This window comes from Oryx dammah, unplaced genomic scaffold (assembly GCF_014754425.2).
Source record: "Oryx dammah isolate SB20612 unplaced genomic scaffold, SCBI_Odam_1.1 HiC_scaffold_18, whole genome shotgun sequence".
In the NCBI taxonomy this organism is placed as follows: Eukaryota; Metazoa; Chordata; class Mammalia; order Artiodactyla; family Bovidae; genus Oryx; species Oryx dammah.
Genome location: NW_024070202.1, coordinates 88431567 through 88459210, shown reverse-complemented (window position 1 = coordinate 88459210; position 27644 = coordinate 88431567). Strand labels below are relative to the sequence as shown.

General features: G+C 40.6%; 2 protein-coding genes and 1 long non-coding RNA gene across 3 annotated transcripts; 2 read left to right on the top strand and 1 right to left on the bottom strand.

The window, feature by feature from the left end:
* Positions 1-117: 117 nt before the first annotated feature.
* LOC120877538 lies at positions 118-20313 on the top strand. Its single transcript, XM_040259887.1, has 4 exons — positions 118-331; positions 740-1111; positions 19480-19575; positions 19677-20313. Exons 1-4 carry the CDS (start codon positions 118-120, stop codon positions 19718-19720), a joined length of 726 nt encoding a protein of 241 aa, XP_040115821.1. The 3' UTR covers positions 19721-20313.
* On the bottom strand, positions 11322-19917 carry LOC120877304 (hyaluronidase PH-20-like). The gene is made up of 3 exons (XM_040259560.1): positions 17886-19917; positions 17325-17414; positions 11322-11936 (listed from the first exon to the last, which is right to left on the bottom strand). The coding sequence occupies exons 1-3, from the start codon at positions 18840-18842 to the stop codon at positions 11322-11324; spliced, it is 1662 nt and encodes a 553-aa protein (XP_040115494.1). The 5' UTR covers positions 18843-19917.
* A 2037-nt stretch (positions 20314-22350) lies between the features above and the next one.
* On the top strand, positions 22351-25491 carry LOC120877305. The gene is made up of 2 exons (XR_005724311.1): positions 22351-23658; positions 24708-25491. It is a non-coding gene; the product is annotated as an uncharacterized LOC120877305 (long non-coding RNA).
* The last annotated feature ends 2153 nt before the right edge of the window (positions 25492-27644 follow it).

Below are 27644 nucleotides of genomic sequence, written 5' to 3'. Positions count from 1 at the left end.
AGGCGGTTATCCTAGGCAGTTTTCAATATTCTGAGGCATACAAACTTAAAAAAACCTCCTGAAATTTAGTCTAAGGGTTAGATAGGATGATATATTTTTCCTGAGTGACATCCCTAAATGGGTACATTCATTTTCGATAAAAGGAAAACAAGTCCTTTGGGGTCTGAGAGAAAAAGGCGAGGGGGGAATATTTTTCAATTCACAGAACTAGGGGATGCGAGATGTGTGGAGGACTCTCAGAGACAGAAGCCTGAATTGCAATGTTACATTTATCCTACGAGACACACCCACTGCCTTCTCCGACACCAGCAGGCAGTAGAAACCTTTCTATGTACGTTGCTTTTTTGAAACATCCATCAGCAAGAACTCTTTCACAAGCCTTGGAGAGGCCTGTTCGTCCATTCCCAAAAGTTTGGACAAGGTTTGAGAAACCGCGGGCAACTGCTAAGGAAATCGGCAGAGCACGGAGGAGTGCGTCCGTTCTCCCATCTTCGTCTCCAGCTTCCTTTCTGATAGGAGGTGCAAATGTCCCAATGTCACTCCTCAGAAAGAAGAGCTATTTCAGGAAGGGAGAACAGAGTCTTCGCTGATGCACCGCAAAGGTGTGCGTCGCAGAAGAGAGGCGGGCAGCTTGGCCGCAGAGACCTCCTGTCTCCAGGACTCTGCTAACCGAGAACACCGGAGGAGAGAGCCTAAGACCCCAGAGCCGACAACCGACCCGTAGCCCCGCCTTGGACAGCGCAGCCCGAGTCTCGGCCGGAAGGGGCGTGGCCTCGGGCGGTGCCAGACTCGACGTTGGTGGGGGCGTGTCTTCCCCACGTCCTGCGTCTTGTGGTTTTACCAGTCCCCGCCTGGTTGGATTGTACGGAGTACGCTCTGCGGGGTTGGACTGTGCTGCAGCCCGCGCAGCTGCTGTCAAAGGAGGGTTGGAGTTGGGAGTTTATCCCACTCACAGGAGGAGACGACGCTGGCCTTCCTACCCCGCCGGCGAAACATGAGCTCCGGCCAGCAGCCGCCGCCGCCACCGCGGAGAGTCACCAACGTGGGGTCCCTGCTGCTCACCCCGCAGGAAAACGAGTCCCTCTTCACCTTCCTCGGCAAGAAATGTGTGGTCAGTGGCTGAGACCCGCATCGCCGCCCCGACCTTAGCCTCCGGGGCCCGGAAGAGAGCGCCGGGAGGTGGGAGTGGGGAAGGAGGCGGGGGCGGCGCGGGGAGGGTCGGGCTGCCGGCCAGGCCTCTCTCTGACCCCGCTCCATGGGTGCGGGCAGTGCGGGCCGGAGGCCGCCTCCCGGACCCGCCCGGGGAGCAGGGAAGTGTCAGGTCCGCAGGCCTGTCCTGGAGCCCTGCTCGCTCGGACCCGGGTCCGTGCCTCTCCTGCAGGTTCAGACTTTACTCTCAGGTCTCACGGGGATCTTCTTGCAGGAGCTGCTTGATCGTAGTAACTGGGCTCCTGGACTGGCCCTCGTTTCTTCTCCTACAACCTCGATGTAGGGGACACTTTCCTTCACCTGGGCTTCCCAGGCGGCGCCTTGGTAAAGAATCAGCCTGCCAATGCGGAAGACCCAGGAGGTAGGGAAGGGGTGGGAAAGAACCCACTCCAATCTTCTTAGAGGACAAGTCTCATGGGCAGAGGCTCCTGGCGATCTGCAGTCCATAGATTGCTGGAATGGACTGAGCACGTGTAGTGTTGTGATCTTCACAATGCCAGAGGTTTCAGGAGTGGGTAGATCGGGTACTGAAACCCAAATATGAATGAATCGGACCAAAGGCGCTTTTTTAATCTCCCTTTAAGATCTCAGGAGAGAATGGAGTCCAGTGCCTCGGTTCAGAACAGGGGGCAGGAAATGCTATTGCTCCCCACTGCAGAGAAACGACGTTTATTTCTACAGTAGTCTTGCCCAGGCCTGGTTTCTCTCCTCTCCAGTCTTTTTGTTGTTGTTGGTTTGTTTGTCTGCATTGGTGGGAGATGCTGCTCTCCCAGAATCAAGCTCAGGGGAACCGCGATCTCCAGCAGTTCTTGGCCTTTGGGGGTCTGAGAATGGGTCTTAGGTCGGTGCTGTGCGGCCTGTTCCAACTCCAGATGGCCGGTTGGAGCCAGCAGCTCTTCTGTGGGAAGGGGAATGTGTTGTTGATGGAAGTATTCATTACATTGGCTGCTGGTGCTTCTGGGGATGGGGAGGTTGTGCTCTGTGGGCACAACCAGTAAGATGTCAGCCTGCATCTTACTGGGGTGGCCGAGTTGAGCTGTGGTTGAGATTGTTGAAACGCAGTTCAGGTCCGTTTCTCCCCACTTAACTGGTTAACACCTGCAGAGTCTGTGCCACTGGCCCCAGGGAACCGTCAAGGGAAATGTCAACAGTGGGTGAACATGCTAAGTTGCTTCAGTCGTGTGTGACCCTGTGGACTGTAGCCTACCAGGCTCCTCTGTCCATGGGATTCTCTGGGCAAGAATACTGGAATGGGTTGCCATGCCCTCCTCCAGTGGATCTTCCTGAACCAGGGATCAAATCTGTGTCTCTTAAATCTCATGCATTAACAAGCAGGTTCTTTACCACTAGTGCAATGTGGGAAGCCCATGTGTTACATACCAGACACAATAAGTTAAGGCAGAAAGGATATTACATTTATGCACAAGTATATTGTCTAATCCTTTGTGTTTACCTGTAATGTTTACTGGTTTAGAAAAAAATTACAAGTATAGAAGAATACAAGAGAGTTAGAGAATGAATTTTCGTCATTTAAGGGCCTCAATGTTGTGAAATCAAGACACCAAGGACAACTATTCACAAATAGCCCACTAGGTGTTAAACTGTTTGCAACCCCATGGATTTACCAGGCCAGAATTCTAGAGTGGATAACCATTCCCTTCTCCAGGGGATCTTCCCAACCCAGGAACTGAACCCAGGTGTCCCACATTACAGGCAGATTCTTTACCAGCAGAGCCACCATAATTTCCTTTCTTTGTTTCTGCACTTTCTCTGTATAAGTCTCGCCCCTGGCGCCTGACCTCAGAGTGCCCCTAACCACTTCTGGTGTGGTGCTACTGAATTCTCTTTGATTTTTGCTCAGATAAACTCTTAAAATTGTTCATTTGCCTCATTTTACCTTTTAGAAACAAGCACACAAATTCACTTCCTTATTCCTAGGGAATTTCTGGAATTAAATACAAGAAACTATAACCAGAAGTTATCACTGGTAGAGGGAAGAGGAAAGAGGACTTTTGATTTTCCACTGTGTAATGTTATATTCTACTGTGAGCAGTAATAACTTTAAAAGAATAAAAAAAGATTTTAAACCAAAACAATATAAAAGACTTATACATGTTGACACGTGTATAAAAAATTATTGGAGCTTAAAAATATACAGTAACACTCTGAATCATCTTAATTGCTTTTGCAACTCCATCAAAGTTTAGACATAAAGAGAAAAAGTCTGTAACAAGTAGAACATGTTCTTTTTTCCTCACAGGTAATAGAATGCCTCAGACAGTTTACTTTTAAGGTGTTAGTGACTTTGTATCACAACCTGCAAGTCTGTAGCCCCCTGTGGATTTGGCACATACCAAACAGTGCCACGGCTGTGTGCCTTCGTGTTTGCTTCTTAAATCTGGGGCCCAAGTAGAAGGAGGTGGCAGTGACATTGTGCAGAGGAGCCCAAGTACGGCATTCGAGCACAAGCACTCTTCTGTTTTACAGGGAACGAAGGCTACCTGTGGCTACATCTGAAGTTCTTTTCAACCCTGTGCAAATTAAGTCCTCAGTGGAATCAGAAAGCGTTCTATTTCTTTTTCATGGTCTCTTCTCTCCTTTCCTTTTCTTTTCTCCCACGCCTCCTTTCTTCCTTCGCCATCTGACTGCAAGCAGAGGAGAAAAGAAAATACTGAATTTTATTGATGGGTTTTGTCGATGGGTTTTCAATTTCCGAAGTTTAACCACTCCATATGAAATTTCAGTGTCGTCAAGATGTCAGTATCTTGTGCAAGATGACTGTGTTGACACAATCCTGGCAGTTTTGCCTGTGAAACAGATCATGTGAGTCTCAGTCCTCTAAGCTGGGGCCGCTGGTGGGCAAACTGCTGAGTGTCCTCTAAGCTGGGGCCACTGGTGGGCAAACTGCCGAGTCCTGAAATATCAGTCCTAGACCCAGGGTTGAGATTGCAGTTTGTCAGGTTCAAAGGAAACTGCCATTCACCAGGTATAGTCATTCAAAAAGGTCTTTCCAAAATGAGTGCTCTATGAGAAATGCTCCTTTGGGACCCAATTAGTATACAAAGCACACCTTAAAATGGGCATATTGTTCATTTCAGCTACCAAATAGGCTTATGAACTTATTACAGAGGAACAAAATAGTAACAAAGGGAAAAGAATTTCTGCTTTCCCGTTTGTTCTGTGAGTCTTCATTTATAAAGGTGACTGAGTGGCTACACAGAAGACCACATGAGAAACATCAGATTTTGGACAAAACACAGAAGCAGGAGCGGGGAGAACTTACACCAGGGTGAACAGTTTAGTACAGGCTCATTTGAATAACAACAGCTGGCTTTGGGCTGCAGGGAGGAAAACAGTCTATTTGACCCTCTGACGGTCCTTGGTTAGGTCTGAAAATTAAACTGATGAAGGCAGATTACCAGAAGAAAAGCATACAGATTTATTTAATGTAAGTTTTATAGGACATCAGAGCCTTCAATAAAAATATGAAGGCCCCAAGAAAGTTAAATCTGTGTGTTTTTATTCTAGGCTGCATTAAGAAGGGCAGTGGGAGAGAAATATAGGTTAAGGAGTATAAGGTAATTGTAGCAAACCAGGGGAAACAGCAAGGCCTGTTGGTTAGGTTCTTCTTGACATCCCTTTGTCTTCAATGAAAAAGCTGCTACTTTCCTCCAGGTCCACAGGGGACAACTTTCACATGAGGATTCTAGTGTCTGTTTTGGGGAAGAAGGGTGAGGTAGGGAGGTTCTTAAAGTGATCTCCCTGCTTCTGCTGTTTTCTCAAAACTTCAGCTTAAAATTTTCAGTATGCAAAAGTGACGTATTTAGGGAAGTATGTTCTGAACCACATCAGGGCTATTGAGGTGCTCTCTCGTTGCCTGGTACCTGGCCCTGAGATAAGGAAGGCAGAGGAGTATTGCCTCCTGGGGCTTCCCTGATAGCTCGGTTGGTAAAGAATCTGCCTGCATTGCAGGAGACCCCGGTTTAATTCCTGGGTCAGGAAGATCCCCTGGAGAAGGGAAAGGCTACCCACCCGATTACTCTTGGGCTTCCCTTGTGGCTCAGCTGGTAAAGAATCTGCCTGCAATGAAGGAGACCTGGGTTTGATCCCTGGGTTGGAAAAGATCCCCTGGATAAGGGAAAGGCTTCCCATTCCAGTAGTCTGGCCTGGAGAATTCCATGGACTATAGTGCATGGGGTCACGAAGAGTTGGACAGGACTGAGTGACTTTCACTTTCACTTTTCTGTGCAGGCTGCAGAGAGGAGGTAGGACTCTGGATTGGTTAGTTTTCATATCAAATAGCATGTTTTTTGCTACCTCTCAAGACTGACTAGTTTTGGAAGAGGCAGTCCCTTCCCTGCAAGAAAGGTGTTTTAAGATGTCAGAACATCCAAGTATGCAGAAAATTAAAAATACAATTAATCTGTTTTTATTAAACAGGAATTTAGGAGGGAGATTATTTTCAGCATGTGCCCAAAGAAAGAGGAGAGTGGTGAGGAACATTTCCAAAGTCGAAAAACTATTTTTAAATGAAGTAAAACATAATTTTAAATGAAATGTTTCAAAATAAATACCTTTCTAGCAAAGAAAAAAATGCATTCATCACATGGTAGCTAAACAACTAAATTAGAAACATATCAAATTGGCTCTCAATCCGTAGTAATTATATTCAGTAATCATTGCAACATTTTTTTCAACTTTTTATTGAGCACCTATTCTGTGCCAGGAACTGTGCTGTGTCATAGAATCTCAGCACTTGGTTGTACCTTCACTAAGCTTATCTGGGAGTGGGGTGGAGAGAATACAGGTCAGAAATCCCTAGAGCAGTGCAGTGCGAAGATACATGGCAAGTAAATGTCCTCACCATCCTCAAACATCTAGTCACACAACAATAACATGTGCCTAACTGTCCTCCTCCTCAGTGGCCAGTTATGCACCTTCTAATGTGAAAAGTGAAAGTGAAAGTCGCTCAGTCCTGTCAGACTCTTTGCAAGCTCATGGAATTCTCCAGGCTAAGGATACTGGGGTAGCCTTTCTCTTTAAAGATCAATAAATTTGCCAGCAGCCAATTTATTTTTAAAAATTGAAAAATTTCTTTTATTGCCTCTACGTTACCAAATAAAGCTCAGAACTTTGAAAAATACTTCTTGTTTCATGGCCTTCTACTATTCCTTTTATCATATCTACTCCTGTGGGCTATCATTTTCCTGTTAGTCATTTTTGTGTTAGCATAATCCAACAACTAATTTTCCTAAATGAGTATATTTATCCAAAGTTCACTCTTAGAGGTTTCTAACACTATATCTCATTACTACTTAATTAGTGAATGTCTGTTTACTTCCCACAATATTGGATTATATCTATGCAGTAAATCCAGAGATCTATTATATATTATTCTCCTTTCAAATTCACTTGCAGAAATAAAAGCATATATTCTCTGTATTAACTTTGGGACCGAGCCCTCTGCTGGAAAGGAGACAGGTGTTGTATGATAGTTGAAAGTTCAGAGATGCCGTCTACATCTAACAAATTAATTCCCTATCTTTTGAAATGAAATTACACAATTCCTTTGTACTCTGTTAATTAGATGAATCTGTGTTCTCATAGCACATTTTTTATACTTCAAAATTATGCCACATTCTATGGACAAGTTCTGTTTATACACCTAGCATCTCTATCATTGTGCAAGTTCATGAAGAGCAGGGGTACTCTTCTACTATTCTCTTTGTATCTCAGATACAAGGATGATTCCTGCAAAAATCCTGGATCTAAAGGTCAGTTTTCATTCCAATTCCAAAGAAAGGCAAGGCAAAAGAATGCTCAAACTACCACAGAATTGCACTCATATCACACGCTAGTAAAGTAATGCTCAAAATTCTCCAAGCCAGACTTCAGCAATACGTGAACCGTGAACTCCCTGATGTTCAAGCTGGTTTTAGAAAAGGCAGAGGAGCCAGAGATCAAATTGCCATCATCCGCTGGATTATGGAAAAAGCAAGGGAGTTCCAGAAAAACATCGATTTCTGCCTTATTGACTATGCCAAAGCCTTGGACTGTGTGGATCACAATAAACTGAAAAATTCTGAAAGAGATGGGAATACCAGACCACCTAACCTGCCTCTTGAGAAATCTGTATGCAGGTCAGGAAGCAATAGTTAGAACTGGACATGGAACAACAGACTGGTTCCAAATAGGAAAAGGAGTACTTCAAGGTTGTATGTTGTCACCGTACTTATTTAACTTATATGCAGAGTACATCATGAGAAATGCTGGACTGGAAGAAACACAAGCTGGAATCAAGATGGCCGGGAGACATATGAATAACCTCAGATATGCAGATGACACCACCCTTATGGCAGAAAGTGAAGAGAAACTAAAAAGCCTCTTGATGAAAGAGGAGAGTGAAAAAGTTGCCTTAAAGCTCAACATTCAGATAACTAAGATCATGGCATCTGGTCCCATCACTTCATGGGAAATAGATGGGGAAACAGTGGAAACAGTGTCAGACTTTATTTTGGGGGGCTCCAAAATCACTGCAGATGGTGATTGCAGCCATGAAATTAAAAGACGCTTACTCCTTGGAAGAAAAGTTATGACCAACCTAGATAGTATATTCAAAAGCAGAGACATAACTTTGCCGACTAAGGTCCGTCTAGTCAAGGCTATGGTTTTTCCTGTGGTCATGTATGGATGTGAGAGTTGGACTGTGAAGAAGGCTGAGCGCTGAAGAATTGATGCGTTTGAACTGTGGTGTTGGAGAAGACTCTTGAGAGTCCCTTGGGCTGCAAGGAGATCTGACCAGTCCATTCTGAGGGAGATCAACCCTGGGATTTCTTCGGAAGGAATGATGCTAAAGCTGAAGGTCCAGTACTTTGGCCACCTCATGTGAAGAGTTGACTTATTGGAAAATACTCGGATGCTGGGAGGGTTTGGGGGCAATAGGAGAAGGGGACGACCCAGGGTGAAATGGCTGGATGGCCTCACGGACTCGATGGACATGAGTCTGAGTGAACTCTGGGAGATGGTGATGGACAGGAAGGCCTGGCGTGCTGCGATTCATGGGGTCACAAAGAGTCGGGACACGACTGAGCGACTGAACTGAACTGAAATGGAAATGCACCTTTGCCTCTATGAACCTAACCATATACAACGTTATATATTATATAGAATATTCCTGCCAAGTCTCTGTTTAATGGCCTCTTTTCTCATGGGGTTCATGGCTAGGTCTGCCATGATGGAAGTTTACTGTTTTGACATTCCCCCAACAATAGTAATATAAGCATCTTCCGTACTTATTGAGAATATCCATCCCTCCCACAGACATTTACTGTGTTATTTCTAAGGCCAAATGCTTTTCATGTGCTATTCAAAAATCTCAAGAAACCCTAAAAGGTATAATTATTGCTGTTAAAACCTAGAGAGCATATTTAAAAGCAGAGACATCACTTTGCCAACAAAGGTCTGTGTAGTTAAAACTATGATTAAAGTAGTAGTGTACAGATGTGAGAGTTGGGACCATAAAGAAGGCTAAGCACCGAAGAATTGATGCTTTCAAACTGTTTTATTGGAGAAGACTCTTGAGAATCTCTTGGACAGCAGAGAGATCAGACCAGTCAATCCTAAAGGAAATCAATCCTGAATATTCATTGGAAGGACTGATGATGAAGCTGAAGCTTCACTATTTCAGCCACTTGATGCGAAGGACCAACTCATTGGAAAAGACCCTGATGCTTGCAGAGATTAAAGACAGGAGGAGAAGGGGACAACAGAGGATGAGATGGTTGGATGGCATCACTGACTCAATGAACATGAGTTTGAGCAAACTCAGGAGAGAGTGAAGGACAGAGAAGCCTGACATGCTGCAGTCCATGGGGTCTCAAAGAGCTGGACATGACTGAGCAACTGAACAACAACAAAATATAATAGGAACTGATCCAAGTTAACATCAGGTTCATATAGCTAGTCAGTGTTGAAAGTTGGGATTTGCCCCTGTAACTGTCCATCTCCAAAATTCATACCTTTTTCAATTAATCTGCTGTCTCCATTCTATTACCTGACAGCCATTTATGTATTCTAAGGAACCTAGTCCATATATAGCATCCTTTCCAGAGCATTATCAAATTGTCTGTTTTTGTGGCTTACTTGTGAAAACATGGCTTTCACAGTAAAATCCTAATTGGAGCAAAAACTGAAGGACAGAACTAAGGAAAAGGGCAGCATCAGTTCAAGGGGATTCAAGTGACCATGACAACTCCCACACTTAAAATTCTTCAGTGATTCCCCATTGGCTTTGATATGTTCAACAAATATTTAGTGGACATCTGCTAAGCCCTGGAGAAGGAAATGGCAACCCACTCCAATATTCTTGCCTGGGAAGTCCCACAGACAGAGGAGCCTGGTGGTCTACAGTCAATGAGGTCACAAAAGAGAGTCCAACATGACTTAGCGATGAAACAATGATGTCTAAGTTTCAGATGCTATTCATTACACTGTGGATTAGAGCAGCAAGATATTTCCGTTATAGGAAGGTGATGGGAAGTAAAAATGGAGGAATATGTCATGCTGTGATATATGTGCATGGGGAAAAAATGAGGTAGGTCAAGAAGTTTGGGAGCATCTTCCTTGTAAAGTCTGTACATCTTAGTATATTTACAGCAGCCCTCACCAGGTGGCTACCATCTACCTTTACTGAATACCACTGTAATCACCATATTCAGTATTCTGTTCTACTGAAATTCCATTTTTCTCATGTCTTCACATGAGCTAACCGCTGTTCAGCCTACGCAAAGGACACATCATCTCTTTCGTGATGTCTCTGAAATCCTTCTCTGACACCCTCAGATTCTTGTTTGTATGCCAGAGCATACTGAACTATATCATAGCACTTCCCACACATTGTGTTGTAATTTTCCACTTTCAGTGTCTATCTTCAAATATAGGACAAGAAGCATACTATTTCACCTTAAATCTGGGACTCTTAATATTATGCCTGGCAGAGAATAAATACTCAATAAATGCTCTATGAAAGATGCAGATGCTTAAATGAAATAAGACATTTTAATAAGATATACAAGATTGTCAAATTTGACAATCAAGGATAAAAAAATTAGAATAATTTATATAAGATTCTAAAGACATATTAAACCATGTAGAAAAGTTGACAGGGTAATCACTTTTTAAAGATTATCTTTTTATAAAGCAGAACTTGAACACATTATCAAGGTAAAATAAAAAACATGATTCCATGTTTCAGACAGACTAGTACATTTAGGATATTACATTTTAAAAGATAAGATATTGGAATTAATATTTTCTTGACACTTTTATTACGTATTACAAACTACTTGTAAAGACCTTTATTTGCAGTAAATTGGTATTATTCACATCTTTTCTCAGAAGAAAATTAGGCCTCTAAGTATTCTAGGCCTTATAATCAGTCTTTGGTACAATCAAGAATATAACAGGTACCTCTTAGTATATATACATTCACAGTATGTGAAATATTTGCAATACACTCATTGCAGTTGGGCTTCCCTGGTGGCTCAGCTGGTAAAGAATCCACCTGCAAAGCAGGAGACCTGGGTTCAATCCCTGGATTGGGAAGATCCCCTGGAGAAGGGAAGGGCTACCCACTCCAATATTCTGGCCTGGAGAATTCCGGGGACTGTACAGTTATGTAGGGTCGCAGAGTCAGACACAACTGAGCAACTTTCACATGGCAATTAGAAAATACAAAATTGGAGATCTTACAAAGCAAATTCTATCTTCTTTATCAAGTGTCTACTTTGAGTTTCGAAAGCAAAATGTGGTATCAGTGGATTTATTAACACTGCCCCAACTATGAGTTTGAAAATTAAAGGCACTGGTCACAATTCTTTATCAATTAATAATTAACTTCAAGTTCAATTTGATCATGAAAAACAATCTTTGCTCAAAAAGTTAAAATACTCTCTTGGCCATGAGTTTTGATTCACATTTCAAAAGTAAAAGTTTCTATAGGTATCATTACTTGCCTAAAAAAAAAATCATCTGGCTAAATTTAAATATGAAAATGTACAAAATATAAAAGCACAAAGCATGTAGACAGGAAACTTAAGCACTGAATTTATATTTTAATATGTTGTTTGATTTTTAATATTTTGAATACTTGACTGACTGGAAGTGTTCTTCCATTTAACACTTTGACACCCCTTTTGGGTGACGTTGGACATGACTTCCAAACACCTGAGTTTGAGGCACTCAGGGGACTGTTTCTCAGGAGTACATGGAGATACTGTGGCCGCTGTAGTGGAGGGTGAGATACTGCTGACAGTGGTGGTAGATGCCTCGTTCTGGCTAAAGGAATGATCACTGGGTTGTAACTTCACAGGGCCATCTATACAAATGTCTTCTGCCATACATACATTAACACTATGAACATTTTTTATATCAACTCTCTTCTTACAGTTGATGTTGGCATAACAACTGCAATAAAATTTATCAGAAAATGTTTGCAGGTCTTCAAGTGTGACTTTCCCAGGTACTGTGTATTTTCCACCTTTCCCGGTTTGAATAGCAAAATTCATTGGGTTCAGGTGAAGATAGTCGCTTGAATTCCAGTGTTTCCTTGTACACACTCCTTCCTCGTGGCAGAGCACTTGGCTGCACATTTTGGCTGCTAGGGTGACGTTGATTATGTAAGGATTCAGTGTAGTGTTCAAGTAATTGCCTAGGGTCATGCAAGATTGCTGTAAAATTATAAGATCAGATTATTAAGATCTAAGTAAGTTAGTTCATATATGAATTAATTCACCACATAAAGCAATTTTAAAGGAAGTACCAAAAAACCAGTAAGAGGTAGGAAATATTTCATCTTTTTTGCTTTATCAAGACCATTCCAGCTATTTTTTTTGTGTGACATTTGTAAGTTTCACATGCCATTTCATGTCACTAAATCGTTGACCAATTGAGGTTTAATATACCCTGGCCACAGTCTCCTCAATACTTTCTACACTAACAGGGATGGAAGGGGTGGAATGGTACAGTGGAGTGGGGGTGGAGGGATTAGAGCATGGAGTCTGGAGTCCGTCTGCCCAGATTGGAGTCACAGTTCCATCAATGGCTATGTGAGCTTGGGAATCCCTTCAGCTTTCTAAGTCTTGGTTTCCTTTCTGGGTGACCTTGGGAAAATTAATTAATTAACCTGACCATGCTTCAGCTTCATCATCTAAAGATAATTATAGACCCTACCTCATAGGGTAGTTGTGAAGATGAAAAGATACAGTGTACATAAAAGGGCTAAGCACAGGGTCCAGCATATCATTTTTTACCTCAATGTATAGATAATATGAAGTACAAATAAAGATAAGAAGCATCACATTTCTCAGACACTTTTAGGCCCTGGAAAGAGTAGTTTCTGACTTGATAGCTCACCAGCTATCCCATCTTAACACCTGGTGGTGCTGCCTTCTCCCTTCATGCCACTGTCTCCCTCCCCCACCGCGTGCACAAGTCTGTTCTCTACATCTGCATCTCCATTCCCTCCCTGCAGATAGGTTCGTCAATACCATTTTAGATTCCATACATATGCGTTAATACACTATATTTGTTTCTTTTTTCTGTTTGACTTTCTTCAGTCTGTATAACAGGCTCTACATTCATCCACCTCACTAGAAGTGGTGAGAAGTTGCTGTGTAGGTCAAGGAGCCCGATCTAGCGCACTATGATACCTGGAGGGATGGGATGTGGGGAGGGGAAGAAAGCTCAGGGAAGGGATCTGTATATAATTATGGCTGATTTGCATTGTCATATGACAGAAACCAACACAACCTTGTAAAATAAAAATTTAAATATTTAAGTTAAAAAAAGGAAGAAAATTGCTAGCTCAAAACACCTAAACAGATTCAACCGACTATATATTAAATGTTATATATAATTCAAGTATGGTTGAACTATGACAGCTGTTTTGCAGATATACTTATTTGGCAGAGTATGAGTGATGAGTCACTAAAATGATTCATCTTGAAATGAATAGAAAATGGATACTTCTTAAAAGTAGGAATCCATCCTTTTCAAAACATAGAAGGTAGTTGCTTTCTTTCATGATCAACAGTTCCATTGAGTGAGTTGGCTGTGCTCATCCTTCATTAAGATCAAAGGAAGTGTTTGTTCGTGGCAGGTTGGCAGGCAAGTTGAGGAACCTTGGCAGCTTCCACTTGAATCTATTTCTTGTTACCTTCTTGAGATGATGCCATCAATGGTAGGCAGAATAAGATCCTTCCAAGGATGTTCATACTCCAGCCCCTGGGAACCTGTGACTGTGTTACTTTACATGGTAAAAGGGACCCTCTAGATACTATTAAGGCTGTGGATCTTGAGATCGGGAAAGTCTAAGGCCAAACCACCCTGAATGTACCCGATCTCATTTGATCTTGGAAGCTAAGCAGGGTCGGGCCTGGTTAGTACTTGGATGGGAGGAGATGAGAATATCCTGAACCATCTGATGGACTCAATCTAACCACGAGTCCTTAAAAATGTAGAAACTTTTTCTATTTGGATTTTAAAAATGAGTTGGGAGAAAGAGACAACTACGAAGGTAAGGGAGACTAAACCCGGCATTGCTGGCTTTGAATGTAGAGGAAAAGGCCAAAAGCTAAAGAATATGGTGACCTCATGAGAAATGAAATTGCCCTAACCACAGCCAGACAGGAAATAGAGATCTTGATGCTACAAACACAAGAAAGTGAATTCTGTCAACAACCCAAATGAGCAAACGAGGGTCTTTCCATAGAAAGGAATGCAGTCTGGCTGACATCTTGATCTTAGTGCAGTAAGGTCCATGTTGGACTTCTGAACCACTGAATTGTAAGATAATTTTCTGATGTTTAAACCACTGTTTGTTGCAGTTTTTATGGCAGCAGTAGAAAACCTCTTCTTAACCCTCTAATAGCTTTACATGGCGTTTAGAATACAGTTCAACTTGTATACAGCCTGCTGAGGTGTAACCTCTCCCATCTCTTGTACCCTCGCCCACTTGGCCGTAGACATACTAGTGGTTTCACAAGCATGGCAGGTTCATTTCAAGCTGCATTTACTGTTTCCTCTACCTAGAATGCTCTTCCGTCTCATTTTTAACATTACTGACTCCATCTTGTCATTCAGATTGCAGTTTTCATTAGACCAGACCCTTCTTAGACACCTTTCCTGTTCACTTTCTTAAATATCTCTATTTAAATTTTCTGCATAGAACTTACCACATAAAATAATTTTATTGTTTTGTGTTGCCTTTATTGGGCTTACCTGGTAGCACAGTGGTAAAGAATCTGCCTGCCAATGCAGGAGACGTGGGTTCAATCCCTGGGTAGAGAAGATCCCCTGGAGTAGAATACGGCAGCCCACTCCAGTATTCTTGCCTGGGAAATCCCATGGACAGAGGATCCTGTGGCCTACAGTCCATGGGGTTTCAAAAGAGTCAGACACAACTTAGCAACTAAACAAGAACAATTGTCTTTATCCCTCCAACTGTATGAGCTTCATGAAGGCAGGGACTTTGTCAGTATTCTTCAACACAGTATCACCAGTGCCAAGGGTATATGAGAATTTATACCAAGATCAAAAGACATTGATCTGGGCTGCCCAGGTGGCACTAGTGGTAAAGAACCTATGTGGAAATGCAAGAGACATAAGAGACAAGGGTTCAGTCCCTGGATCGGGAAGATCCCCTGGAGAAGGAGATGGCAACCCACTCCAGTATTCTTGCCTAGAAAATCCCATGGACAGTAGAGCCTGATGGACTACAGTCCATAGGGTCGCAAAGAGTTGAACACCACTGAAGCGACTTAGCACAGATGACATTAGAGTTGTCTACAGAGACAAGAACTAGGCAGGAAGAGGAGTGAAAGGATGAGAATGTTTGAGAGTCAGTAGCCTACAAAAGATGCAGTCTTTGTAGGCTTAAAGCCTTTCTCTAAGACATAAAGTCTAGTTTATAGCATTTGTCAAAGTCCATGCTGTAAATACTCCTACCATGTCCAATTTTAAGCTATCAACATGACATCATCATTATACAGGACAGTATTATGGTAGGATGAAACACACCGTTGCATAATACCATTTCCACTTATACAGATATGATAGATATAAATAAGAAGTATGGATAATAGGAAAATGAAGTAAATAATTGATACATTTTTAGTATTTATTACTTTTGTTTTTAGCATACTTAACATAGTTTTTGCATACTTATTCTAAGTTTTTATAATTTAATTTTTAGCAAACAGTTCACAAAATTTCTGAATATTTAACAATGAGGTCTCAGGAACTAAAGCCAGTAGAAGCTGACTCTGCCTCACAGTTGGGCCTAGTAAGATGAAATGGAAGAAATGGTTTGCCTACATTTGATAACCATTGTTTTAAGTCAATTCCAGTCATTGCAAGTAAACTTGCAATTACCAGTTTTTTAAGTTGTCAGTGGATCAGAGAAAACACAAGCAATCCATGACAGTATTGATGACATAGGAAAAAGGCAAAGTAATGATAGAATTAGCATTCAGAATGATTGTAAATTGGGAAAGGTCTACAGAGAACAAGTTCAAATCAGTGTCATTAACTAGGAAGTCTTCATATTAAAGTTGAAGGACTGCCTCTATGTGAATAATACTCAAGGTGATTTGAGAGTCATGGTGGAAGAATGCGAATCTAAGATTGAAGTCCAATTAAAAAAAAAAAAAGTGTGGCAGTTAAATTCTGTGCCATGTCATACTGCTAATGTCATCTTACTAATTGGAGAATGCCTGATTCATTCCTCATCATAGTAAGTGTGAAGGTCTCAATTTAAAAAAAATTATAAATGGGGAATTTATAAATGGTTCCATCAAAGAATTAATGGGATCCTTGAGAAAAGAGTTTATACATTTGAGAAAACAACTGATAAAAATTAGGGATATTCTTAGGAGAATTATAATTCTTAAATAATTTTCTGACATATAAAAGATTTTACAAAAGGGACATATCCCGTTCTCTAAACTTATAGTCTATATTATTTCTCTTTACTGGTGATCAAACCAGAGATAATAGAATCTACCAAATAGATAGGAGGGCTCAGATAATCTTGAAAAGAATTTCAAAAAGCTAAATACCTTTATAAATGAAGAAATACGGCTAGTGTATCTGAAGGACAAGATACAAAAGATCTCTTTTGGTCTTAGAGTGTAAATTCTGTTCTTCCTAAGTCCTAGGATGAAACCTCTGGACCAAGAGCTGCATTAGACACACTCCATGGCACCTAGGTTACTAGTATTTCCACATCGATCCGAGAAGGAAAGTTCAGCTCCAACTCAGCAGTGTCCATGTGACAGCTCTGTTCATGCTTTGAGTCAAGAATACTGAAGAGGTGAAGGATGAAGAGCTGATACGGAGAAGGAAAGAGAGAAAAGAGAGAGAGAGAGAGAAAAGGAGGAGGTCACCGTAGAATGGTTTAAGGCTTTTTGAAGTAAAGAAAATGCATTAGGAAAAAAGGAATACAATTCATAGTATGTAGAGCTAAATAAACCTTCCTTCCTAATGAAACAGGTTTTCCTTAAAATAGACACTATTAAATACAACCTGTGGAAAATAAAGAGTTCCTTTTCCTCTCCCTTAGGGACGCTTCGAACAATCTAGTACATTTTCAAAGACTAACTGCCAACTGCCCACATCTCTGCATCCCACTTGCTGACCCCCCACAGTAAACTGTCATTAACTTAGTAAATTAATGAGTGCTTGAGAAAACGGTAATTGGGTGAATGAAAGAATGAGTGAATGAATACTGACCAGTTGAGCTCTTCTTTTGAGAAGCAACACGGCGCAATAGAGTAAAAAAAAAAAACAACACCAAGACTATAGTCCTGTTTTTGCTACTTCGTAGCATAGCACAGAGAATTTCAATTAATTTCAACAAATTTCTGTTTCCTCACTGGAAAACTGCCTTACAACACAACCATACAATTGATAGTTTGATTTAACCACTATTAATTGAGCACCAACTACTTTGTGCCAAAGATCATGTTTATTACTCAATCCCACAACAATTCTCATAAACATTCAAAGTAGAAATGTTTTCATCTGTTTCCACATCTATTTTCATCATTTCAACTTACCATAGTTAGGCTTAGATTGAGACTGCCCCACATTATAATCCCAGAGGCACCTAGAGCAACGATCTCACCAACCGAATTCGCAAGGTCACCCTGGTAAGGGGATAGGGAGAGTTAACAGGGAGGAATACAATGAAGTGTTATACATAGGACAGTAACACCAAAGCCAAGAATGCTGACCCAAGAATAATTATGAAAGTATTTCTCCACTATTCATTTCTATCTTTTATGCCACCACTGTCCTACTATAACAAAAACATGAATTTTCTGCTACTATTTTAATTACTTTTATTGACAAGAGAGTAGGCCCATGAAAGGAGCTGAATTAATACATTGTCTATACTACCCAATTGTCTATGGTTGCTAAGACATTGTATGATTACATTAAAAATGAAATATATTCTTATTTTACATTCATATAAGGATGAAGAACTACCTGAGTGCATATTCCTAAAGATTATTAAAAGCTAAGTTTTACTCCTTTCAAAAATGATGTTCCATTCCACTAAACACCATTTGTGGACAATATTCCACAAGCCTTCTTACCTTGCTTTATTTACTTACCTGAGAAAGGTATGTTGAAGACCCATCAGTAAAAACTGGACGGTGATATACAAAAACCGGAAGTGGACTTTCAACACTCGCTATTTTAGACAACCGAATGGCTTCCTGGACACGATTACGAACATAGAAGCCAGCTTTTGGAGTAGATTTTAACTTGATATTCAAATAAACAGAAGGGAAAAGGGCAGTGCTTTCCTTCCACAACCAGTCGAGATCATCATTTCTCCTTTTTTCTAAATCAGAGCAATTTCCATTGTAAGTAGGATGGTTATAATTATGATTGTAACAATCAGGAAAAAGATAATAACCCCATAAGTGATTTGGCCGAAGTAATTTTCCCACTTTTAAAGTCTCTTGCATGAAACTCTTTCCTGCCGTCTCAAAATCCACTTTTGCAATCTTGGAAGCCTCTGGGAAACTGAGTTGTGGATTTTTTTGCAGAACCAACTCAACAGACTCATCCCTGTAAACATCTTTAGGTTTCCAGTTTCTTGCCCAGGTAGGCCTCCAGTTTTCCCAGTCAATGACCGCCAAGCCCACGCTGTCATTTGGTATGTAATAGGCAATGTCTTTTTTTGCTTTGTCCAAATGATTTTTTAAGTTTCCCAACTGGGGAATTCCTCCATATACGGTGTTGCCTGTTTTTTCATCTATATGAGGATAGTAGCCAAGTCTATCAGCATAAAATAATGTAATAAATTGTCCCGTAGCACTTTTTTGGGGGCTTCCTTTTACAGAGAAGAGTCTCAGATCTGGAGGTAGTTTAAATTTTTTAACACAACGTTCAACTGGGGCATTCCAGGCCCAGAGGAAAGAAGTGTTTGAAATAAGAGGGGGTGCTCTGAAGTCCAGAGCCAAACAACATGGAAGCAGAAGGAAGGCGAACACTGCGTGGGGTGTTCCACTGGCCCCAACAAAACTGCTAAAGGAGATATGGTGGCACCTTCGCATTCTCATCACAAAGAGCGATGACTATGAAAAGCACTTTTTTCTCCTACACACTTTGGTTTACCTAATATTTGATGCAAGATAGGAACACAAAATGAAGCCACTTTGATGGATAAAAATGAATAATGATGATTTACATTTAAATCTTCTTCTTCCTTCGTATTTAGGAATGTTTTGCAAGTTGCTTCATCTGTAACTGAAAAAAAAAAGTGTAGAATGTGTCATTATATTACATTTCTATGTCAGAGATTGTAAGCTTCACAGTCAAGTTCTTGACTTTAAGTGCAGGGAGTTTAATTCAATGTTTGAAGATGAAGGACTCCTGTGCTTGAATTAATAAAATTATTTTCTCTTATGTGTGATACAGATTGTATAGTGACTAATACTTGTCTCATGTTTCCAAATCACTGTTGAACCTACAGAGAAGTGAAGGCGGCTATTTTACCTTGTGCCTTCCTAGCTGTGCAGAATGCTGTACCAAATAATGCCTTAGCAACAAACCGTTAAATAAAAATAAATTCCAAGTTGAACCTCTCATTTTTTTATTTCTTGAAAGAACATTTTTTAGTGTTCTACCAAAAAGTGGGAAAAAACCTCTCATGGAATGGTGAGATTTTACCATTATTTTTTTTTTCCATTTCTTAAGGAAGGCGGGTAGAGGAAGAGGTAAAAGTCACTTCTGCCAGAGGAAATAAGTCAAAAGTTTGCTCGAAACTATTGAATCAAAATCGCCTTTTGAGGGGTACGTTGAAGTGCTATTTTAACAGTGCTCCATACTATAGCAAAGTAATGTACATTTGTGTTTAAAGTTAATAAAATATTTTATGACTCTATATCTTCCAGTAAAAGGATTGGTTCTGGCCTACCTCATGAAAAGGAATATATGAACTTTGGCCTCATGCGAAGAGTTGACTCATTGGAAAAGACCCTGATGCTGGGAGGGATTGGGGGCAGAAGGAGAAGGAGACGACAGAGGATGAGATGGCTGGATGGCATCACCGACTCGATGGACGTGAGTTTGAGTGAACTCTGGGGTTGGTGATGGACAGGGAGGCCTGGCATGCTGCAGTTCATGGGGTCACAAAGAGTCGGACACAACTGAGCGACTGAACTGAACTGAACTGATAGTTGAGATTGTATTATATCATTTTGATTGTCACAGTGTAACGTGTTAGGGCACATTTTGTGGTACAATAAAACAGTCTGAGTCAAGGATAAGAAATTAAGCTATGTATTATTTGACATTTGGTATTTGTAAAAATTACCTGCAAGAAGACATATTTAAATGTTCTGTGATTCTAGGAGGAAACTAGAATGTTGAATTGGATTACTAGCATACTGCTATGTAACTGTATAAAGAGAATTTAACGTTTTTCCCATGAACATGTGGTTTTACAGTAGATATCCATTTATTCCCATTGCTGAAAAGCAATTACTCTAACGAGACCACCACAGACAGAATAAAATAAAATCTTAAGAACCATTACAGTCTCATGCTTTGAAGAAAATGGATTTTCCCTGCTAATGTTTAAAACATGTAAAAGAACTAAAAATTTTCACAGTTTAAGCCCTTATAAACTTTCTTACTTAGGACCTAGAAAATCTTCACCTAAAGTAGCATTGGAGGAAACACTTACTCCTTTAAACTACCAATACAAACACCTGAATGGCAGCTAGTGAGACAACTACATGGAATAAAGAAAGGATTAGGTTAAACTTGTTGAGATAATGTTCATACCTAATTTCCACATGATCATTTTATATAAGAAAAGCTTGGGGAAGAATGAGCATAATGGGAAGATCTCTACTCACAGAAATTGTCAAAAAAGAATGGACACTTCCACCCTTCATTGTGAATTTAAATTTTAAAAAGTAACAAAGCTGTGACATTTAAAGGATAGTTACTCGAATGGTTTGAACAGTGTGCCCCCCACAATTGCATTTCTACCTCAAACCTCATAAGAATATGACCTTATTTGGAAATAGTCTTTGCAAATATAAATAGTTAAAGATAAAAGATGATATCATCTTGGAATTAGGGGAGGCCCTCCGTTCAGTGACTGGTACCCATACAAGAAGAGTAAAGGACGCAGAGTTGTAGGGAAGAAGGCCATGTGACTGTGAAGACAGAGGCTGAAGTAACACAGCTACAAGCCAAGGAATGCCAAGGATGCCCTGAGCCAACAGAAGCTGGGTAAAGACAAGGAAAGACTTTCCTGGCGTCTTGAAAGGGAGCACAGCCCTGCTGACACCCTGATTTAGAACTTCTGGCCTTCAGAACTAACTCATAAATTTCTCTAGTTTTAACCCACTAAGTTAATTGCAGTTTGTTTCAGCAACCCTAGAAAACTCATTCTAATCAGCAAAGGTAAAAAGGATTATAGTTTCTAGAAGTTTCTTTTCTCAAACCAGTTTCATCTTCAAGATTAAAAATTAGCATGTTTATATGCACCATAATGTGACTCTTTTACTCAAACTGACCTAATTTTAACAAACCAGTGACAGAGCCAGAACCAGAAGCTGCATTTCTGTGGAATAAAACCTTCTTGAAGTCTTCAGAGTTTTTAAGTAAAACTCCATCCTTTGGGCCACCTGATGATTGTCAACCTAACCTCAAATGTCACTGTTTCATACACAGCAAGATGTTTGGTGTCTGTGTGAGCCAAAGCAATGACCAGAGGCAAAAGCCCATGAGGCCAGGAAGACTCACTTGAGCTTGAAATTGATTGCAGGTTTGAGTTTCAGTGAGAATAGCTCTGTGTGTGTATGTGTGTGTGTGTGTGTGTGTGTGTGTGTGTAAGTGATTGAAGATTTGAGTTTCAGTGAGAATAGCTGTGTGTGTGTGTGTGTGTGTGTGTGCTTGAAATTGATTGCAGGTTTGAGTTTCAGTGAGAATAGCTGTGTGTGTGTGTGTGTGTGTGTATGTGCTTGAAATTGATTGCAGGTTTGAGTTTCAGTGAGAATAGCTGTGTGTGTGTGTGTGTGTGTTCTCAGTTACGTCAGACTCTTGCTACCCCTCAGACTGTAGCCCACCAGACTCCTCCGTCCATGAAATTCTCCAGGCAAGAATACTGGAGTGGGTAGCCATTCCCTTCTCCAGGCAATCTTCCCGACCCAGGGATTGAACGCACGTCCCCTGAATTGCAGATAGATTCTTTACTGTTGACCCACCAGGAAAGCCCGAGGAAGAGATCTACAGGAATTTAATTTCTCCAAGCAAATAGACAGATAGTTGGGAGACTGCTGTGTTAATACATAGGTGAGAGAAAATAAAGGAAACAGGAACATTTTTAGGTCTAAAATACGAAGGCAAGATTGAGAAATCATAGAGGTTTCTGACTATAGTCAGAGAATTAAATGGATTACATTTAGAGCAGAAACTTCGAGGTTCTCAAAATTCACTTCTGAGACCCAGTTAAAGGAACTAGCCTAAGTCCTTCCCTGGTGGCTCAGACGGCAAAGTGTCTGTCTACAATGCAGGAGACCTGGGTTCGATCCCTGGGTTGGGAAGATCCCCTGGAGAAGGAAATGGCAATCCACTCCAGTACTATTGCCTGGAAAATCCCATGGACAGAGGAGCCTGGTAGGCTACACTCCATGGGGTCGCAAAGAGTTGGACACGACTGAGCTACTTCACTTCACTTCACTTCAGCCTAAGTCCAGAGCTTTATAAGTAGCAAAGAGCATATTTGGACTGGCTGGAATCTTCATTGTCATAAGCAATTCTTGTTAATAAGAATAATTTATGATGTTTTATAAGTAATGTGGCCAGAAATAGATAATAAACTTGATTCAATAAGAGAAGTTAATGACATTTGTGGCTGCATTCCACTGACTCCTTTCCCTTTTCCCTTTATCATTATCATCACCAGTATTCTTTATTATTCGTTCCTTCTCCTACTTTGTCTCAGGTTTGTCAGTATCTCCCACAGATTAAATTTGCACAGACTGGAGACCCTCAAGGCTAAAGAAACTGCTAATTCTTAATCTGTGTATCCCCTGTAAGACAAGTTGCTTCAGTCATGTCCAGCTCTTTGTAATGCTATGGAATGTAGCCCACCAGGCTCCTCTGTCCACGGGATTCTCCAGACAAGCATACTGGAATCGGTTACCATTTTGTTCTCCAGGGGATCTTCCCAACCCAGGGAATCAAACATCTCTTATGCCTCCTGCATTGGCAGGCAGATTCTTCACCTCTAGCGCCACCTGTGAAGCCCCTAGCAAGCACAATTAAATGCCAAACAACCTCCAAACCCAGAGTGTTAGTCTTAAAAACAGCACATTACGGAACTTCTCATTTTTTTCACCAAAAACCATACCTCATTTTCCCTATAAATTTATACAATTTAAAAAGACAACTTATTTTTGAAGCACCCATAAAAGTTTTCCTCTAAGGAGTCAGTAGGTTAGAAACTGTTTCAATCCATTAGCTCTGAAGTGTTTAACCTACTGGGTGAGGAAAGGCAGATCTTTGCCCAGTCAGTTAAAGACTTAAATCTTTTGAGATGTGATTGTTTGATAGGGGGAAAGGGGCTTTTTTGTGTGTGCCTGTACATGTGTGTATATGTTTGAATATGTGTGTTTGAATCCTGGAAACTCAAGTGCCTCCTAAGAGGGTTAGCAATGATGGTAAGTTAACATAAGAATGCTATGAATTTTTCTATTAGCATTTGAAATGAATTTAAGAATGCAATGATAGAACAAATTCTCATTTGCAGTAATTTTGATGTGTTTTGTTAAATAGTGACAAATTTCTGTAGTGTAATATAGATGAAGAATGGACTCAAGGCACCCATTTCAAGGAAGTACAGCATTCACTGCAAAGGTAATCTCTCCTTACAAAATTAGTAAAAAGAATTAGATTTCACATTTTCAAAATGTAAAGCTATACTTGATATTTGTTAGCTAAAGGAAAATATTAATTTTCTGAATTCTGCTCCTTAAAATGGGAAGGGAGAGGAGAAAAAGAAGAGCCAAGTAAATAACAAAGTTCCTCAAGAGGAGTTCTGAAACTCTAACTTTATTTAATGGCTGTAGTGGAACACAGAGATGTAATCTATACGTGCTCACTTTATGCAAAAAAAGTTTGTCCTATTGTGCCATGATAAAATCAGGGAGTAATATAGCTAAGAAGCTAGAAAACCACTGTATTATTGTTAAACATGAAAATTCTAAATATTGAAACTGTAAGGAAAGTTATATTGTTACTTTGTAAAAGATATAAATATTTCAGCTTTGGAAAATGCTTGGTAGGTCAATACCTAGGACAATGTTTAATTGAAAATAAGAAAGCAATTTCATCTTATTCTTAGACAAAAATCCATTTGGAAAGAATATAAATGTGCTTATAAGGACTTTCTGTGTCCAGAATACATTTGCAAAATCCAGAGGCCTTGTAAAAGAAGTACATAATATACCTTTAACTGTAGGATTAGGTTATTGTCAACTTTCTAAGCCAATAGTTGACACACAGTAGATACACACAGGAATTAGTTATTAAAGGAATGAACGACATACTTTGAATTTCAATAAGCTCAAAATCATGGCTTATGGTGACACTTTAAAATGAAGATGTTTAAACAAGAACCAAAATATATCATCCAGAAGCCACAGAACTATTAAATAAAAACCAGAACAAGACAGTAATTAAAGCAGTAAAAACAAATTTTGTGAAGACAAACTACTGCAATAGGGGAAAAGAGACCTCAGCATACAACTGGGCTCCATTTTTGAATACAGCAAGGACTCTGAGAATCTGTAACCGAGGAACAGGGGGCTGAGGGTGGTCAGTGGGTACAAAATTACTAAAGGAAACATCAGGGGTGAGAGGAGAGTCTGGCTAAAATCACCTGACAGGATTCTTGCTGAATGCAGGCCAGGCGGTCAGAGGTCATGTGGGGGATGGTGGCAGATGCGGAAGCTCCACGTCGAGGGGATCAGAGAAGGAGGCTGGGGGATTCGTGGTAAACTGCCTTCAGAAGATTCCTACTAGAATTGGACTCTACAGGGAGGGCTACAGAAGAAGCCCGGGGTTTGAGGCAATGACGAAAAGATACCTCAGTGAGCCTGACACGCAGGGTCCAGTGGAGAATCTTTGTCAGCCCCCTGTATGTGGCTGCAGAGTGAGTTAACCGGTTAATGAAATAAATGACTTTGATGTACCTGGAATTTCAGTAAACTCAAAATCATAGCTTGTGGTGACTCTTTAAAATGAAGACGTTCAAATAGAATAAAAAGAAGTGTGGCATCCATAAGCCAGAATTCAAACATTACTCAGAAAACAAGTATGTCTTCTACAGCCAAGCATGACTTCCTGACACACCCAGATATGACTGAAATGAAGTAATTGAACAGTAGAATAAAGCCATGAAGAGTCTCTCAATCCTAGAGGCTAAGTAGAAGTACAGCTTCCCTGGGGGTGGTCCTATCAGACCCCAGGCTGAGCTCCATGACGCCTAACTTGCAGTCATCCCACCAACATTCCATCACATAAATCTGGAACCAGGGCTGGTTCTTCTGTGGTTCCAGTGCCTCAGTTGCCTGGTACTGATGGACAAAGGGAGCTTAGCAGGTTGGAGTTCAGGGCACACAACCTGCCCCCAAAGATGCCAAAACTGCATATTGATTATTTCTAATTAAAGTTACTTGGAAAGCAGTGCATATATGAACCCTTTGATCCTTCTTTGACTCCCTGAATACAGGAGATAAATCTCCCCTCTGAAGGCTGCTAACAGAGACATCTTTATCACCAGAGATAATTCATTTCAGGGTTGAGAAGCCCATATACACAAACCCTGTTCCTTTTCTAATAATTTACTACCCATGTCTAAACTTTCCTTAATTTTCTTATTAATTACGGCTCCAAACCTAAACTTCTTTGTCCTATCCAATGCTCACAAATTTATTCTTTACATAAAAGATATAAAAGCTGCCCACTTTTGATCACTAAGCATCATTTTATGATCTCTGGTGTACATGAAATTAATTTTTCTCCTGTTAATCTGTCTTGTGTCAATTTTATTACCTGTCTGTGTACAAAAACTCAAGAGGGGTAGCAAGGAATAGTTTCCCCTTCTGGACAATACCAGTCAAGTTCAAGTTCAGGAAGAATAATGAACACCTCCAATCTTACCAGTGCCTTGCACAATGAAATTCACAACAGTAAAATAACGTGGGCTATGAGTTTGCACTTGGCCTCCTATTAGCCATAAGCATTGTTTCTCCTCCCTTGACGAGTCAGATGACTTTTGGGTTTTATTTCTCTGAATCATCAAAGTCCCAGTTACTAAATCTTCTACATATGGGATTATAGCAGAGGTCCAAATGGTCGCTATACTCTTAACATAAACAGAAAACATCTGTCTATTCATAAATTTCCTTTCTCCAAAGACAAAAGGGACCCAATGGCATTAAATATATGTGAGCACATTTACTAAGGGTGAAGATAAATACTGTTAAAGAAAAAGATGAGCTCAGCTTCAGAAGATAATACAACAGACAGATGTTTCATCATATCTGTTTAAGATACCTGAAGCCTACAGAGATATCAGGCTTCTACATGGAGCACCCAGGATGCAGACTGAATTTTTTTCTCAGAATAGAGGACTGGTTCAAAAATGTCAGCATTTTAAGTGATTTAACATTTATCACCCTAAAAGGCCACGCTCTTCAGTCTACCATAAGAATGCATAACCATGCTTTGCTTTTGTGAAAGCAAAACCATGGCTGAAGTCTCAAGCAAATAGATGATTTCCTAGCAGGAACGCGTGACAGTCCAGTCTAGGCCAGCTTTTCAGCCAACGTGTAAACAAAAATAAAACTCAAATTTTTCAGTGTCCATGAAAGTTCCTATTCCTCTGAAGGAGAAGTTTGGGGAGTTACAGGTTCTCACAGACAGAATTAATTCTATATGGAAATTCTATATGTCTTATTCCAGTGAGATCCTGCTGTGTACCTCTCATGTTAATCTTTCTTAGATTTTAAAAATCTCTATTACAAGCCTAGGGATATAACTCTACATGACTGTTCCCACTGTGCAGACTTTACAAATATCAACAGAGCTGACTACTGAAGTGTTAATCTCTGATTGTCACCAAGGCTATTTTAAGTGTACCAAAGTGGTCAGAAAAAAAATGTACTTATTTCTTAGCACCAGCCACAATTTCTGTTCAAATTCAAAATGCCTGCCTCCCTGACAGACTATAAATTCACTATTATGTTCCAATTTCCAGTACTGTGCCTGTCATGTAGTAGGACGTCCCTAAGTACTTAATTGAGTGGGTGAATAAATGAATCTATCTATCCGTTAATCCTTTTATCAAATTATTTTTTCCTTTGCCTAAGTTTCACTGCATCAGTTTTATTGTCCTACCATTCTCCCTGACTTCCCTGGTGGTTCAGTCAGTAAAGAATTAGCCTGCAATGCAGGAGACCTAGGTTCGATCCTTGGGTTGGGAAGATCCCCTGGAGGAAGGCATGGCAATCCACTCCAGTAATCTCCAAACTTGGAGAATCCTTGTGGACAGAGGAGCCTGATGGGCTATAGGCCAGGGGAGTCACCTAGAGTCAGACATGACTGAGCAAGCAAGCACAACACAGCACCTTCTCCCAAAGGCAAGTTATCTATTGAGTAATATTCAGTTTATCTACAGCCACTATGGAAAACAGTATGGAGAGTCCTTACAAAAACTACCTGGGAAAGGAGTAGGTCAAGACTGTATATTGTCATCTTGCTTATTTAACTTTTATGCAGAGTACAGCATGCAAAATGCCAGGCTGGATGAAGCACAAGCTGGAATCGAGATTGCTGGG

Excerpts from the sequence above, each read along its gene's own strand:
- LOC120877304 (XM_040259560.1), bottom strand. The coding sequence starts at position 18,842 with ATGAGAATGCGAAGGTGCCACCATATCTCCTTTAGCAGTTTTGTTGGG. Across the intron at positions 17,415-17,885 it reads CTTCAACATACCTTTCTCAG|GGTGACCTTGCGAATTCGGT; the intron begins GTAAGTAAATAA and ends TCCCCTTACCAG. Across the intron at positions 11,937-17,324 it reads TCAATCTAAGCCTAACTATG|CAATCTTGCATGACCCTAGG; the intron begins GTAAGTTGAAAT and ends ATAATTTTACAG.
- LOC120877538 (XM_040259887.1), top strand. The coding sequence starts at position 118 with ATGGGTACATTCATTTTCGATAAAAGGAAAACAAGTCCTTTGGGGTCT. Across the intron at positions 332-739 it reads GGCAGTAGAAACCTTTCTAT|CGCAGCCCGAGTCTCGGCCG; the intron begins GTACGTTGCTTT and ends CGCCTTGGACAG. Across the intron at positions 19,576-19,676 it reads TCAAAATCGCCTTTTGAGGG|TAAAAGGATTGGTTCTGGCC; the intron begins GTACGTTGAAGT and ends TATATCTTCCAG.